At 32.1% G+C, this 15,120-nt stretch overlaps 1 protein-coding gene across 2 annotated transcripts; it reads right to left on the minus strand.

Annotated features, from left to right (window-relative positions):
* Positions 1–553: 553 nt before the first annotated feature.
* On the minus strand, positions 554–12,277 carry LOC111701512 (visual pigment-like receptor peropsin). Of its 2 annotated transcripts, none has more exons than XM_023472814.1 (11): positions 12,175–12,277; positions 11,228–11,363; positions 8,885–8,962; positions 8,434–8,521; positions 7,221–7,336; positions 5,921–6,001; positions 4,737–4,824; positions 2,722–2,784; positions 2,314–2,413; positions 1,576–1,772; positions 554–1,088 (listed from the first exon to the last, which is right to left on the minus strand). In XM_023472814.1, the coding sequence occupies exons 1-11, from the start codon at positions 12,262–12,264 to the stop codon at positions 971–973; spliced, it is 1,155 nt and encodes a 384-aa protein (XP_023328582.1). In that variant the 5' UTR covers positions 12,265–12,277; the 3' UTR covers positions 554–970. The 2 variants fall into 2 exon arrangements, with proteins under 2 accessions (XP_023328582.1, XP_023328583.1); XM_023472815.1 differs by lacking the exons at positions 11,228–11,363; positions 12,175–12,277 and adding exons at positions 9,955–10,046; positions 10,155–10,249.
* Between the last annotated feature and the right edge of the window lie 2,843 nt (positions 12,278–15,120).

A 15,120-nucleotide genomic window follows, 5' to 3' on the forward strand; every position in this document is an offset into this window, starting at 1 on the left:
TAGATTTGAAGAAAGCTCTATGGCGTCTGAACGGTTTTGTTCAACTTGTTTTGGAACCAAGAAGGATATTATTTCGTTGTGAAGATATTAAAAAAGACAACTTTACATTAAAGTAATATTTATTGATAAATATATATATATACATATGTATATTGTATATAAAGAAATGTATGTTTTGTTTTAAATAAAAATATTTATACTTTTTTAAACGCACAATATTTATTTCATATTTTACAGAAAAAAACTAATTTTATATAAAATAAAAAATACTGAAAGAAAAAAGATAAAACCTGAAAAAATTAAGATTTTATTTAAAAATTCAAATTTTCATTTAAAAGGATTGTTCATTTATTTTTAATGTGACAATTAAAAATAAACATGTTTCCTTCGATTTTAAGATGTTTGTGAGGGGAAAAAATGGCGGAACAATTGCGTTTTCCCGCGTTTTGTGGTCTGTCGTCTTTACATTGAATCAAAAATATAATATTGTATATTAATAATAAACTAGCTTTTAAAATGTCTTTAAACATTTTATAGTTGCTTAAAGTGACTGTAAGCGTATTTTCAAGTGACACTCTATGAAAAGGTGGCAATTCCGATTCACAACGGTACCCTTGAAAGTTAAAACTTTAAGCTGATTAACGAAAATTCTAAAGTAGAAGATATATTGTTGTTTTAGGTTTGAAAGTGTTGAAATCTAATAATTTCTAAATGTTTTTCTGCAAGTCTGCACTTTTGAAGAGAAACCACAGTTTAAAATAATCAGCTTTCAAAATGATAAGCATTGATTTCTTATTCATACTTGATCAGGCACAGCTTCTAAGGGTATCGTTGTAAATCAGGCATTGCCATCTTTTCTTGGAGGGTTCCTTGAAACTACCCATTAAGAAGATATATTTTGTGAGCAACTGCTTTATTAATATGTTAAAATGATCCCATTGTGTAGAGCCGACATTTGCCATTTCTTCTTCTAGTCTACAGTTAGAGTCGGAGCTAGTTTCTCTTGAACCAGCTCATCTCCGTCCTGGAACCCATCCATCTGTCCTAACTCAGGGGGCAGCGATCCGTCCCGGTTACTCTTCAAGTACCTGGAGATAGTAATGTTAATTTACAGTATATTTTCAGTTTATAGCACTCTTCAAATTTTATTTTGTATCCTGTATCTCTTGCCTATTTTGTATTCTGTATCATGTATATCGATCATTGCTTCAAGTATTGTATTTAGATTTTTCCCACAAAATTCTATATTGGCCCCTTTTCCCATTTCTCTATAATCCTTTATCCTCACTCAAGTATCTATACCTGAATCCTGTATCCTGTATATCATTCTATATTTATCCGGCCGTATTCTCTTTCCTGCATCTATAAGTAACCTGTATCCTCCTGCTTGTATATCTTGTATCCTCTTTACCTGTATCCTGTATCAGCTGTATATCTGTAACCTGTACGCAGCCTCCTATCTGTTGTCTGTATCTTCCTACCTATAACCTGTCCACATCCTCCAATTTGTATCATGTATCCTCCTAACTGTATCCAGCCTGTGTCCTCCTACCTGAATGACCTGTATTCTAATACCTGTATCCCGCCTGTATCCTAGGTATATTCCTCCAAATTATAACTGCATTGACTCCAGGTGCAAGTTTACATATGATGGGGGGGATGAGAGTATAGTAGATATTAAGAGATGTTGGAGGAAACACAACCGTCCAGAGAACCAGAACTGCGTATGGTGTCCAGCATGCCATAGCTGCCAAGAATAGGAAACCACATGTCTATACAAAAATAAAAACATTTTTAAAAATGGTTTGGGCACTTAGCTTTGGTCTGGAAACTAAACTATCGCTGTAAAAAAGACAAGTTCCACTCAATGTAACTATGTCAAAAATAATTGCTAAGAAAATTCCTGTGTTTTTACAGATTTCCCTAATACAAATTTAAGGCAAATCTGTCAACATTTTTTCTTAGTTATGATCAGACATACAAACAAACAAACGCACAAACACAATAACGGAAATACAAAATTTATATAGATATATATATATATATATATATAGATGGATATACAAATTATTTATCAGCTTTTCAGGGTGAAGTAAGTCAAAGAATAGAATTGGTATCCAATAGATTGGTATCCAATACATTGGTATTCAATACATTGGTATCCAATACAAAGAGTTATCGTCTTCGTTATTATTTTAGACTAAGATCTTGTGATGTAACTGCTGATTATCCCTAAACATGTTTATGGCACATTTTTATAGATATTTAAACCATGCTATACTCGAACTTATCTTAAAAGCACATATTTGTCACCTTAACAACAGCTTCATGATGGATCAACTGAACACTGTTCCATCTTTTCCTGATATTTGGATCCTTTATGCTTTTAGCTGACTTCAGGAACATTAGTAACCTTCACAAGTTTGAAAAATACAATTATTATGCAGAACAAATTTCTAAATAAACTTTGCTTGTTTGTGTATCCAATAAACGTAAAAACGGCTGAACCGACCGGGCCCAAATTTTTGTGTGGTAACTCGTATGTAAAATAACGACCCACTGTAAAAAGAAGGTAAAATGGTGTACACAACTGCTTTTATTGGAAATTAAAAGTTTGACAACTTCCTTGTAAAATAGTTGCAAATAATTTTTAATACTTAATGAACATGCATTTATAATCACGTTGGCAGGTTTAAAATTATGGAAAAGAAAAACACTTACATAGCTGAGGTTGGGGCCACAAATCCACAGGCTACAAGAAAGTATACATAGCTGTTATAATTCCTGTTTATATGTTCTCTTAATTTATTGTGCAGTTTTATATTTTCTTTGTATGTACTGTTCACTGTACAGCGGACATTAAGTAAACTGATGGATTACGTATTTTTTGTTGTACCCCGTAATCTTAGGGTTTGTTGTGGCCGTAGAGTTGTAAATCCTTAGTTTTGTTGTACCTCGTAAACCCTTAGTTTTGTTGTACCCCGTAAACCCTTAGTTTTGTTGTACCCCATAAACCCTTAGTTTTGTACCCCGTAAACCCTTAGTTTTGTACCCCGTAAACCCTTAGTTTTGTTGTACCCCGTAAACCCTTAGTTTTGTTGTACCCCGTAAACCCTTAGTTTTGTATCCCGTAAACCCTTAGTTTTGTACCCCGTAAACCCTTAGTTTTGTACCCCGTAAACCCTTAGTTTTGTTGTACACCGTAAAGTTGTAAACCCTTATTTTTGTTGTAACGACCCTGATTAAACCCCTTAGTTTTGTTGTACCTAGTAAACCCTTAGTTGTTTAGTACCCCGTAAAGTTGTAAACCCTTAGTTTGTATTTTACAAAAGTATGTTGCAGTAACTGTAGTAGTAGAAAGGAATCAGGTTGGAGAAATGTCAAAAATGTATTAGATATTTGATATCTTTATTTATTTAGGAGAAAAATGTACAAGGAAATTTTTCTAAGAAATACAAGATTTTTGTAATAGCAGTAAGAATAAAATAATATAAAAGATTTAAAGAGTTTAAAATATTAAAGTTGACTAGATGGAATACAAGGACAAAATAAAGAATGTAGTTCTTTGAATATAGTTAATTTTTTGATGAGATATTTGTAATAGAGGTTGCATCTAAAAAATAATAGAAAATAAAAATTGAATAGAAAAATAGAGAAATAAATGAGCTCTTACGAATAAAAATTTGCTGAGAAGATGTAACTCTTTCTAAACAAGTATTTTAGAAGTATAAAAGAATGGATTGAGTATTATAGAGATCTAGATGTATCTGAGTGATACATACTAATGAATACAACAGCGTCTTATTAGGATTAATAGAGATTGAGTATTATAGAGATCTAGTTGTATCTGAGTAATACATACTAATGAATACAACTGCATCTTATTAGGATTAATAGAGATTGAGTATTATAAAGAGCTAGTTGTATCTGAGTGATACATCCTAAAGAATACAACAGCGTCTTATCTGGATTGATAGAGATTGAGTATTATAGAGATCTAGTTGTATCTGAGTAATACATACTAATGAACACAACAGCGTATAATTGGGATTGATAGAGATTGAGTATTATAGAGAGCTAGTTGTATCTCAGCGATACATACAAAAGAATAAAACTGCATCTTATCTGGATTGATAGAGATTGAGTATTATAGAGAGCTAGTTGTATCTGAACAATACATACTAATGAATACAACAGCATCTTATTAGGATTGATAGAGATTGAGTATTATAGAGAGCTAATTGTATCTGAGTGATACATACTAAAGAATACAACAGAATCTTATTAGGATTGATAGAGATTGAGTATTATAGAGATTGAGTATTATAGAGAGTATTGTTGATACATATTAAGATTACAGAAGGGTATACCTGTATTGTTACGGATTTAAGAGAACTTGTTGGAGTAAGGCGTCTGCTACTATAACTTAAAAATCAGAAATACCACTCTGAGGGCTGTTCATTATGAGTGGTCGTAAATTAAGAGGAAAAGAAAAAGGATTTTACTTTAATGATAACAGCAGGAATTGATCAACATTTGTTATCTTTAACTAATATTTTAATCGCATATAATCACAAACAAAGACCGAATAAACTCTGTATAGTCTCTGAAGTCTTATCTCCTATGAATAACCCTGTATATAATGAACAAGTATTGATAAAGAGAACAATCCTAAAGTCTTATCTCCTATGAATAACCCTGTATATAATGAACAAGTATTGATAAAGAGAACAATCCTAAAGTTTCCATGCCAGAAATCCAGAGTACACATTGTTCCACTAGGTTCAGGACCATACCGTCCAAATACATCCAGTAAAGGAGGAGCTAACGAGGATAAATATTTCAAAATAAAGAGACTGTTCTTGTGATTTCAAGTGAGTATTCGCTTTAATCAAGGGCTTTGTGTAAATCACTGTGCCCTTTAAATCTTCGCCTGATCAATAGTTTGAAAAGTATTTAATTTTGACAATTTCTCAAGCAACAGAAATCCGCCTGTCAGCACTTTTAGTGGGAAAACATGCATTAATAAAACAATGCTTTTAAGGGTACCTTTGTAAATCGGACATGCACCTCTTTTAATGGAAATGGAAAATTTTAATTCAAGAATAATATAGATATAATTTGTATTTCTTCATTTTGACGTTGTCATATTTCATAGAAAGACATTTCATAGATAACAAAATCAAGACATTTCAGAGATAGGACATTTCATAGATAAAGACATTTCATAGATAAGACATTTCATAGACAAAGAAGATTTTTCATTGACAGAGGAGATTTTTAATAGAATGATATTTTTGAATTTTTTGAATTTTTTACAAAAAAGATTTTTTTTTACTTTTTTAAAATCTAATTTTTTCTCCAAAATCATTTTATCTTAAAACTTAAAAATAGACAGAAATAAGATGCAATAAGTTCTTAAAAACAAATAAAATACTCTTCATATGTAATGTTTTAAAAATGTTAAAACTTAAATAATTTTTTTTTGAAATTTCGTTGATAAAAAAACTCCTTTGTCTATGAAAAATCTTCTCTATTTATGAAATGTCCTTTCTATAGAAATGTCCTATCTATTAAATGTCCTATCTATGAAATGTCCTATCTATGAAATGATATATCTATGAAATGTCCTATCTATTAAATGTCTTTCTATGAAATTTCACAAAGCCCTTCAATTTAACCCTAAACAGGCTGGGGGAGCGGGGGAACTTGTTGCCAAACAACCCTCCCTTCTAGTAGTTTTGCACTATACAGAATACACTCTCATTAGTGGTCTAATTTTTTATAATGGGCACTGAAAAATTAATTAATATTTATTCTCTAAGGCCTTTTTCTATACAGATTCAAACCCCCAGGCTATATAAGGTTAAACATAGAGCAATTTTTAAGCATGAATAAAAATTTCATTTTATCTTTATACCTGTAAATAGTAGGACTGCATGCCAGGAGATAATAATCATAAACCAGAGAGATATATCCGTTTTACAGGGTCTACGGTTCACTAAATAATTATCATAAACCAGAGATATATATCCGTTTAAGAGGGTCTACGGTTCACTAGATAGTTATCATAAACCAGAGAGATATATCCGTTTTACAGGGTCTACGGTTCACTAAATAATTATCATAAACCAGAGATATATATCCGTTTAAGAGGGTCTACGGTTCACTAGATAGTTATCATGAACCAGAGAGATATATCCGTTTTAGAGGGTCTACGGTTCACTAGATAATTATCATGAACCAGAGAGATATATCCGTTTTAGAGGGACTACAACGGTTCACTAGATAATTATCATAAACCAGAGAGATATATTCGTTTTACAGGGTCTACGGTTCACTAAATAATTATCATAACCTAGATAATATGAAGATATATTAGTCCTACATGGTCTACGGTTCTCTAGATAATATGAAAAATTTATCCGTCCTACAGTCATAAGTTTCCTGAATCCCTCCCCCCCTCCCCCTCCGATGAAATCCTCTATACGCGCCTGGGCCTGAACCGTTGTAATGAATTATCTGTTCAGCAATCAAATATTAATATAAATATATTATATATTAATGAAAACTGAGCTTATAATTATGATAAAGAATATTAACACAATAACAATGATAATATCATTAATAAAAAATTAAATATTTATTTTATCATTGTATTCATTATAGTATAGATGTTTTTGATAATAATATATTTTAAATTCTTTTAAAAATTCGATTAAACTTGATAATTGTATTAAATTTATATTCTATTTTAATTTAATGATTTTGATCAATCAAGACGTCATTAATTTTCAAAATTGTTTATTAATTGTAAATGGGTTTATATTTTAAACTTTGAGAATTTTTTAAATTTCAAAATATCAGTTTCGGGTTTATGTTTCATAAAATATTGTAAAAATATATATTTATCGTCTTAAAGGGACTGTTAACAAAATTTCAAGTGACCCTTCAAATGAAGAGCTGTATGTCCTATTAACAAAGGCACGGCCTATTAAATTTTATTCTTAAAAAATATTGAGATATTGAGGTTTCTCTATAAAAGTGACTCGTGGGTTTATGCTACACTGGGGGTTCACTTATAATTACGGTGACAGTCCTTTTAATGTTAAGATCTAGTGAATAATAAGATGATATATTTACATGTTATCTGAGTGTATAATTACGGTGACAGTCCCTTTAATGTTAAGATCTACTGAATAATAAGATGATATATTTACATGTTATCTGAGTGTATCTATCAACTATGAGAACTCCTAGAGCATAGATTACTCCTATACCAAGGAAGAATCCAGCAGCAGCGTACAGTTGACAACCAGTATCTCCCCACACCCAGCTACAATAATATAGTTGATTTGAGTCTTGGCCAAACAAATTTCCAATCCCTATATTTTTGTCATTCTGATGGTGTAAACCTGTAATATTTAAAATTTAGATTATTTGATCTAACGTCAGTAGTCATAGCTTGAAATATCTAAGGTATACAAAATTAGGATGTAAAGATAAAGGGATTAAAAAATCAGAGCTGGTGACAAAAAAATAATTTCTTAGTAAGACAGGTATCTCATGTTGAATAATTACTAAATTTTAAATTTGATGTTTTTTAAGATTCTATAAACAGAAAAGGGAAAAACTTTTGTTAAAAGCCGTCTTTTCTTAACATTGATTTTTGTAATCAATTAACAGTTGAATTATTGAAACACAAATACTTATCAACTAAACTACTGGTTTGTTAACTACCAACCAAACTACTGATTTCTTAAACTAACTAAACTACTGGTTTGTTAACTACCAACTAAACTACTGATTTGTTAACTATCAACTAAATTACTGGTTTGTTAACTACCAACTAAACTACTTATTTGTTAACTACTTACTGAACTACTAGTTTGTTAACTACCAACTAAACTACTGATTTGTTAACTAGTATCTAAACTACTGGTTTGTGAACTACCAAAAACTACTGGATTAACAACCAACTAAACTACTGGTTTGTTAACTACCAACTAAACTATAACTGATTTGTTAACTACTAACAAAACTACTGGTTTGATAACTATCAACGAAACTACTTATTTGTTACGTACCAACAAAACTACTGGTTTGTTAACTATCAACAAAACTACTTATTTGTTACGTAACAACAAAACTACTGGTTTGTTAACTATCAACAAAATTACTTATTTGTTACGTACCAACAAAACTACTGGTTTGTTAACTATCAACAAAACTACTTATTTGTTACGTACCAACAAAACTACTGGTTTGTTAACAACCAACAAAACTACTGGTTTGTTAACTACCAACTAAACTACTGGTTTGTTAACAACCAACAAAACTACTGGTTTGTTAACTATCAACGAAACTACTTATTTTTTAAGTACCAACAAAACTACTGTCGGGTACCTCTCAACAAAACTACTGTTTAGTTACCTGCCAACGAAACTACTGGTTGAAGAGAAAGGAAATTGTAGAACACACATTAGAAAGTTCGCAATACAGAAGTTCAACAACAAAATGCCTAACAAATATATATAAAACTTTTATATATATAAAACGGTAGTAGGCGATTATACCAATACAATGAAGACGAATTTCGATTTCAATTTTGTTTCATATCAAGCTTTTAAACAGCATGTATACACAAACAGAATGCAAAGAGAAACTGTTAATTATACTTGTAAACTTGTAATTAGAAAAAAGCTTGATAACAACAAAAACTTAGATAAAAAGTCGTCTTCATTATATTGACATTATCGCCTACCACTGTTTATATATTGAATCCTGCTATATGTTCTTTACTAAATCTAAACATTTCTGGTTTTCTTTTAACTTCTTTCACTATTATTTAACCCATGCTACATCTTTTCTTTAAACACTATACCTGTTGGATCAAGGATGTGTTGACGGAGTCTGTAGTGTATAGAGATCAGAGTGGCATTCGAAATACTTCCTAGCAAACCTTGATAGATATTATATACTTCCCAACAAACCTTGATAGATATTATATACTTCCTAGCAAACCTTGATAGATATCATATACTTCCCAGCAAACCTTGATAGATATCATATACTTCCTAGCAAACCTTGATAGATATTTTATACTTCCCAGCAAACCTTGATAGATATTATATACTTCCCAGCAAAACCTTGATAGATATCATATACTTCCCAGCAAACCTTGATAGATATTATATACTTCCCAGCAAACCTTGAAAGATGTTATATACTTCCCAGCAAACCTTTATAGATATTATATACTTCCCAGCAAACCTTGATAGATATTATATACTTCTCAGCAAACCTTGAAAGATGTTATATACTTCCCATCAAACCTCGATAGATATTATATACTTCCCAGCAAACCTTGATAGATATCATATACTTCCCAGCAAACCTTGATAGATATTATATACTTCCCAGCAAACCTTGATATATATTATATACTTCCCAGCAAACCTTGATGGATATTATATACTTCCCAGCAAACCTTGATAGATATCATATACTTCCCAACAAACCTTGATAGATATTAGATACTTCCCAGCAAACCTTAAGAGATACGATATACTTCCCAGCAAACCTTGATAGATATCATATACTTCCCAGCAAACCTTGATAGATATTACATACTTCCCAGCAAACCTTGATAGATGTTATATACTTCCCAGATACTACCCCCACCCCCCTATCACCCGCCGCAACACTACCCTCTATATAAGATTAAAATAAAACGAAAGGCATTTCTAATTTTAAAACTTTGTTGGGATAAAATTTAGCTGGTTTTAGGACAGTATAGGAAGATTTAAATATGAAATGTTCTTCACACATTCAATAACACTTTTAAATATGCGTAACCTTAGTAAAATAACCTATTCTGTACCCTGTTTTTTTTTGTTTTTTTTTTAGAGAGAGAACGACGAGACCTAATATTGGACTTGTTTCACTACAAACCTTCAGTAAAGATTGTTGCTCCAACAGTAACATTAACTAGGAATGAAAGATCTCCGATGCTTGGTTCACAAAATGGATTCTTCCACTCAAAACTGTGCAACAGGTTATATTAAAGAATAACGAATAACGAAGGAAGAAAAGAAAAAACAAAAGAAAGACAAAAAGGGACGAAAAGTTTTTAATTGTTGCAAAACAATTTCCGGGATGAGTTTTCTTCTACTATGCAGGGCTCCATTTTTATTTGATATGTTCTTAATATTAATATCTAATATAGGAAAGTAAAGTAAAGACTAGAGTAAGATCATCTATTTAACGGAGGTTGAGAGCAAGTTTTCTCTCTCTACCCTAATCCAACTGACCTCCTCCCCCCTACTTTTACATACACCGTGCATCTTTGATAATTTTCTTTTGTGTGTGCTTGTTAAAATCACAAAATGTTCGTAGCTTTGTTTTAACATATTAGTTTGAGTACATGGGCTTTTATAGATAAATAAACGAGATACAGATAAAGCTGGGTTCCTAAGCTAGTACAGTAAAAGAAATATTTATATATTACTTGGTACAGTATAAAGAAACAGAAAGCGAATTAGAACCAATAGAAATTAATATTTAAAGCTGGGTTGGTTGTAAAAACGTGAAATGCTGTCTTTTCATAAAAATGGTTGTAGAGATCCGGGGGTTTATAAGATTTTTTTATCTTTTGATATAGTTATTATTTTTCTTTTTAAGATGGATTTTTTTTATTTCACGGGCAACGCCGGGCACTTCAGCTAATATTTATATATTTGTGCTATCTGCAGGTATGTTTGTTCCTCCTCTTAATACGTCTAAACGATCAAATTGCTAGAGCTAGATTTTTCTGAAGCCTCACATAAAAGACATGACCCCATTGCGAGAAATTTTATAGGGTCAAGATTAAAAAAATATATATTTAAAAAGAGTTTTTTTAATTAATTTTTAAATTTAATAAAAACAGAAAATCAAAATTTGTTTAAGTTATTGTTATCAAATCGGGAAAAAATCCTTTCAACTTTAAAAGCTAACATTCACTTAGATCCAGACAAGAGTGATTTTAAGTGTCGCAAAGCATTAGATTTCAACTCAGTAAATCCATTATACTTTTTTGTAGCCTTAGACATATACATTTTAGAACTAAGAATCATGTTCTTTGAGCTTCAGTTTTCAGCATGTAGTTGGCAAAATTAGCATTGATCTTTGCGTGAAATCTTTTAACCTTTCGATCACAGACAAGGAGGGGTGGAAATTAACTAACCTGCCACAAGTATACAGGCCCCAACTGTAAGGTGTACGCCCCTGTGAAGGGGTGGAAAGGAGGGCAGGTTGTCTGGATGAAGGGGGGCGTACCCCCAGTTATCCATCAGGTTTACAAGATGCTGGTCTCCGTCAATCTAGAGAGTTGGTAATAGCTGGGGATGTAATATCATATTAGCAATTTTGATAAAAAAGCAAATAAAGGGATGCATAAGTCGTAACCGAATAATTTAGTAAATTGTTTCTTATAATTGGCCATTGATCTCTGAGAATGTTCTTTGAGATTGATAAAAAAGTGCTATTCTTGTTTTTATCAATTTTATTTGTTATCAATAATCTAAATCTTTGGACATCTTTAAATATGTTTAGTGTTCCAAATTCTACAGTTTCGTTATCAAAACTTAATATGATACAGGAATTATCCAATATCGATAATAAAAATATATTGTGAAGACATTATACATGCTTTGCAGACGAGTACTCCATTTGTAAAAGAAATATTCAGAATAGGTTATTGTATACGCGGTAATTGTACATCAGACAAATATTTCTGATACAAACGGAGTACCGTCTGCAAAGCATGTATAATCATATGGTAGGGCGAGCCGCGTCAGTTGTATCTCCCTTCTAGGGCGGGCCGCGTCAGTTGTATCTCCCTTCTATTTCATACTCCTTGGTAGCTAGCCATTAACTAATACTGCAGGTTGGGCGACCTGTTTTATCTGTTCTTTAAAACGCTAACGATTTATTGGCATTTAAGTGGCTTCTTAAAAAGTCTAAAAAAGTTAGATATTTGAAGAAAAGGTATGTACTGTGTACTGCAGTGATCTGTAGTAAACTGAACGAAGAAGTAGTTGATTCTAGTGTAGAGTGAAATATACTTTCCACTTCCCAGATGGCAATACTCATAAAGGAAAATAGCTGGAACGGAGTTGATCTGGAACAAACCTGATCACACATATCCATGTCCCTGGAAGAGCAGGAGTCTCCACATGCATCCTCTACACACTGATCTAAGCTCTCTCCCATCCAATCCATTCTAGTCCTGGTTACTTCTGGAAAATTTAAAATGTGATAAACAGAATAAAAAGAAATAAAGCCACTGTTCATTTCAAGAACTTGGCCGACCTATAACCAGATAGAGCAAGCTGTACAGTATACACACAGATTATACCAGACAAAACGAGACAGTACCAGGGAATAAGAATAAAGGGAAGGGAAATGGCACTGGTCTGGCATGGTCAGTCACACCCCTTTGCAGACGAGTTCGTTATTACACACGCACACTCTTTTGGTACAGACACACAACATGCCTACGCCCTACAGTCAAAGAAATTGCAGAACAATGTTGCCAATTATAGTTAAGATTGAATAAATTATATTCTTTGCATGACAATTTGGCTTATAGTGTTGACTTAAATAAATAAATAATATAGTAAATGTATATTAAACTTATTTTTAAGTAAACAATAAACAATAAACAAATGTACTCTCCTAGACTGTACAAATACCGAGATTCTTATGTACTGTATATACCTTCAGTACACGCCTTCGGTTCGGTATTACTTACACACACTGTTTTGGTACAGACACACATCCATGACGTTTCCGCCCCCGTACAGTACACTAAATGAGCCAGACCTTCTAGGGAAATTCTAATGAGCGGGGCCAAACAAAACTGCAAAGGGAAAGAATATTCTAAGTAATCTTATATGTCAATTAGAGGTTGCAAACATAGTTTTAAAATAAAAACTGGTTAATAACTTTCGTCATAATTAGGTTTGGACCCCTCCTCGTGATGTGTCAAGTACACAGAGCAGAGAGTGAAACTGAGACAAAGTTTAATCCTCTTCTACCCCCAGACCTGCAGTATAGTCCAGAGAGAGAAAGAAAGAGAGCAGGAACAGGAAGAGAATAATAATACAATCCAGATTTAGTTATTACTTTGAGAAGAAACCTCTCGCATGAAAAACTCCTACAATTTAAGAACTATATTATAATAAGAAGTAAAGACCATAACAAGGTTTCTCTAGTATAAAGTAGAGACTGGAGAGAATGGGAGGGTTTCTTTTCTGTATCATTGTCTCTAATGCACTGCACTTCTAAGGATTCAAAGGAACTGCATATACACAGATCAGGAGACATACAGAGTCAGAATGTCCTAAAAAATGGAAACAACGCAAATAGTTTTTATATAATCCATCAAACTTAACAAAAATTTTGTTAAAGTTGTTAATTTTAAAGGGCATTTTGATTCTTTTATACTTCTTCTAGAAAAATATGTAAATCCTGCACCGTAATCAATAGACTTTATTCTTATAGAAAAGGTTCGGGGGGAGGGGGGGGGGAGCGAGTCGTATTTGCTTAATATGTGTATGGGGGGAGAGGGGTATGCTTAAAGGGAGTGTTCGTGAAAAATGAAAGGGGGTATAGGCTTAAGTTGGTGATCGCTTACTTCTATCCGTTGCGTCTATAAGGAGAAAATTGTTAAAAACAACTCATCGAAGAACGTAGCGTTACAATTTAATTTAATTTAAGTTAATTTTAAATTTAATTCCAAATAAATCATTCGGATATTACTACCTATAATCATCGATAATTTGTCGACGTATTCGTATATAGTTGATATTTCATAATGAGCCAGACCTTCTAGGGAAATTCTAATGAGCGGGGCCAAACAAAACTGCAAAGGGAAAGAATATTCTATCTGGTTATAGGTCGGCCAAGTTCTTGAAATGAACAGTGGCTTTATTTCTTTTTATTCTGTTTATCACATTTTAAAGTAAACCTGTTCTAAACACAAGGTAAACATACAGTACAGAGATATTCTGTATATTCATAGATCCTTGCAGCAGTAAACTTGTTTTTTTTAGATCAGTATTCTGTATATTCAGCAATATAAAAATTTACATGTTTCATATACTATATACTTTAACCTTATTCCCTAATTTTTTTGCAGATTCTAAAAGTAGAGCACAAGAGCTTTCCAATGATGTATCATTTGTCATATTTGGACATCAAACATGGGATTTAGAGGGGGGGGGGGGTCAAATTGCCCCCCCCTCCCAGCGTATCCTGGTTTTCAAGTACCCCAGCGGGGATAGGGTTAAAGGACGTTTATTTGACTGCCAGGTGGTCAAAAAAACGTCATGGACACTTCATATAACACCGAATCATAGATAAATCATAGATTTAATTGACAGGACATTTCATAGATAGGATCCTTTTCATAGATAGGACACTTTATAGATAGGACATTTCATAGTTATGACATTTCAGAGAAAAATAAATTCATTGGGAGGACATTTCAAAGAAAGGACATTTTATAGATAGGAAATTTCTTTACTTCCATGCATAAAAGATCTGTATTGTTATCTTTTCTTATTTTATTGTATTTCTATACTTCTGCACAATAGAACGTTCAAAATGGTAATTAATGTTAGGATCTTTAATATTTAAAGTTTTTAATTCAAAGATTTTAAGCGAAAGCTAAATTATTTATTTTTAGTTTATTAGACAAATTTTCATTTGACGGGGAGATAAAGTGGGACTTGCAAGGAAATGGGCCTTAAAGCGTATTGTATGTGCCTGATTTTTAAACCAAATGTTTTCAATTTAAGGTAAAATGTTGCCCCCCCCCCCCCATCTTCCAGAGTTGTATGTCTGTATTTGCCCTTGCTTTTGATTTTGAATTCCCTCCTTCAAATTCTAGTTTTCTAATCCTTATACCTTTTAAACCTGATGGTGAACACCTTGAATATTTTAACATGCCCACTGTCAGATCTGGCAAAATATATCTTGAAATATCAAAGGTCTACAACATTAGAGTTTGAGGTAAGTTATTAGTTCCTTTATTTACAGAGAAGAATCTATTTTCTGTTTTGTTAAAACAAG

Source organism: Eurytemora carolleeae, unplaced genomic scaffold (genome assembly GCF_000591075.1).
Source record: "Eurytemora carolleeae unplaced genomic scaffold, Eaff_2.0 scaffold57, whole genome shotgun sequence".
Classification (NCBI taxonomy): Eukaryota; Metazoa; Arthropoda; class Copepoda; order Calanoida; family Temoridae; genus Eurytemora; species Eurytemora carolleeae.

Bases quoted from the DNA above. Each gene is read 5' to 3' on its own strand.
- LOC111701512 (XM_023472814.1), bottom strand. From the start codon at position 12,264: ATGGATTGGATGGGAGAGAGCTTAGATCAGTGTGTAGAGGATGCATGT. The intron at 6,002-7,220 runs GTAAATATATCA...ATAATTATTTAG, and splicing joins TAGATACACTCAGATAACAT to TGAACCGTAGACCCTGTAAA. The intron at 4,825-5,920 runs GTATAAAGATAA...TATCCTCGTTAG, and splicing joins TGCAGTCCTACTATTTACAG to CTCCTCCTTTACTGGATGTA.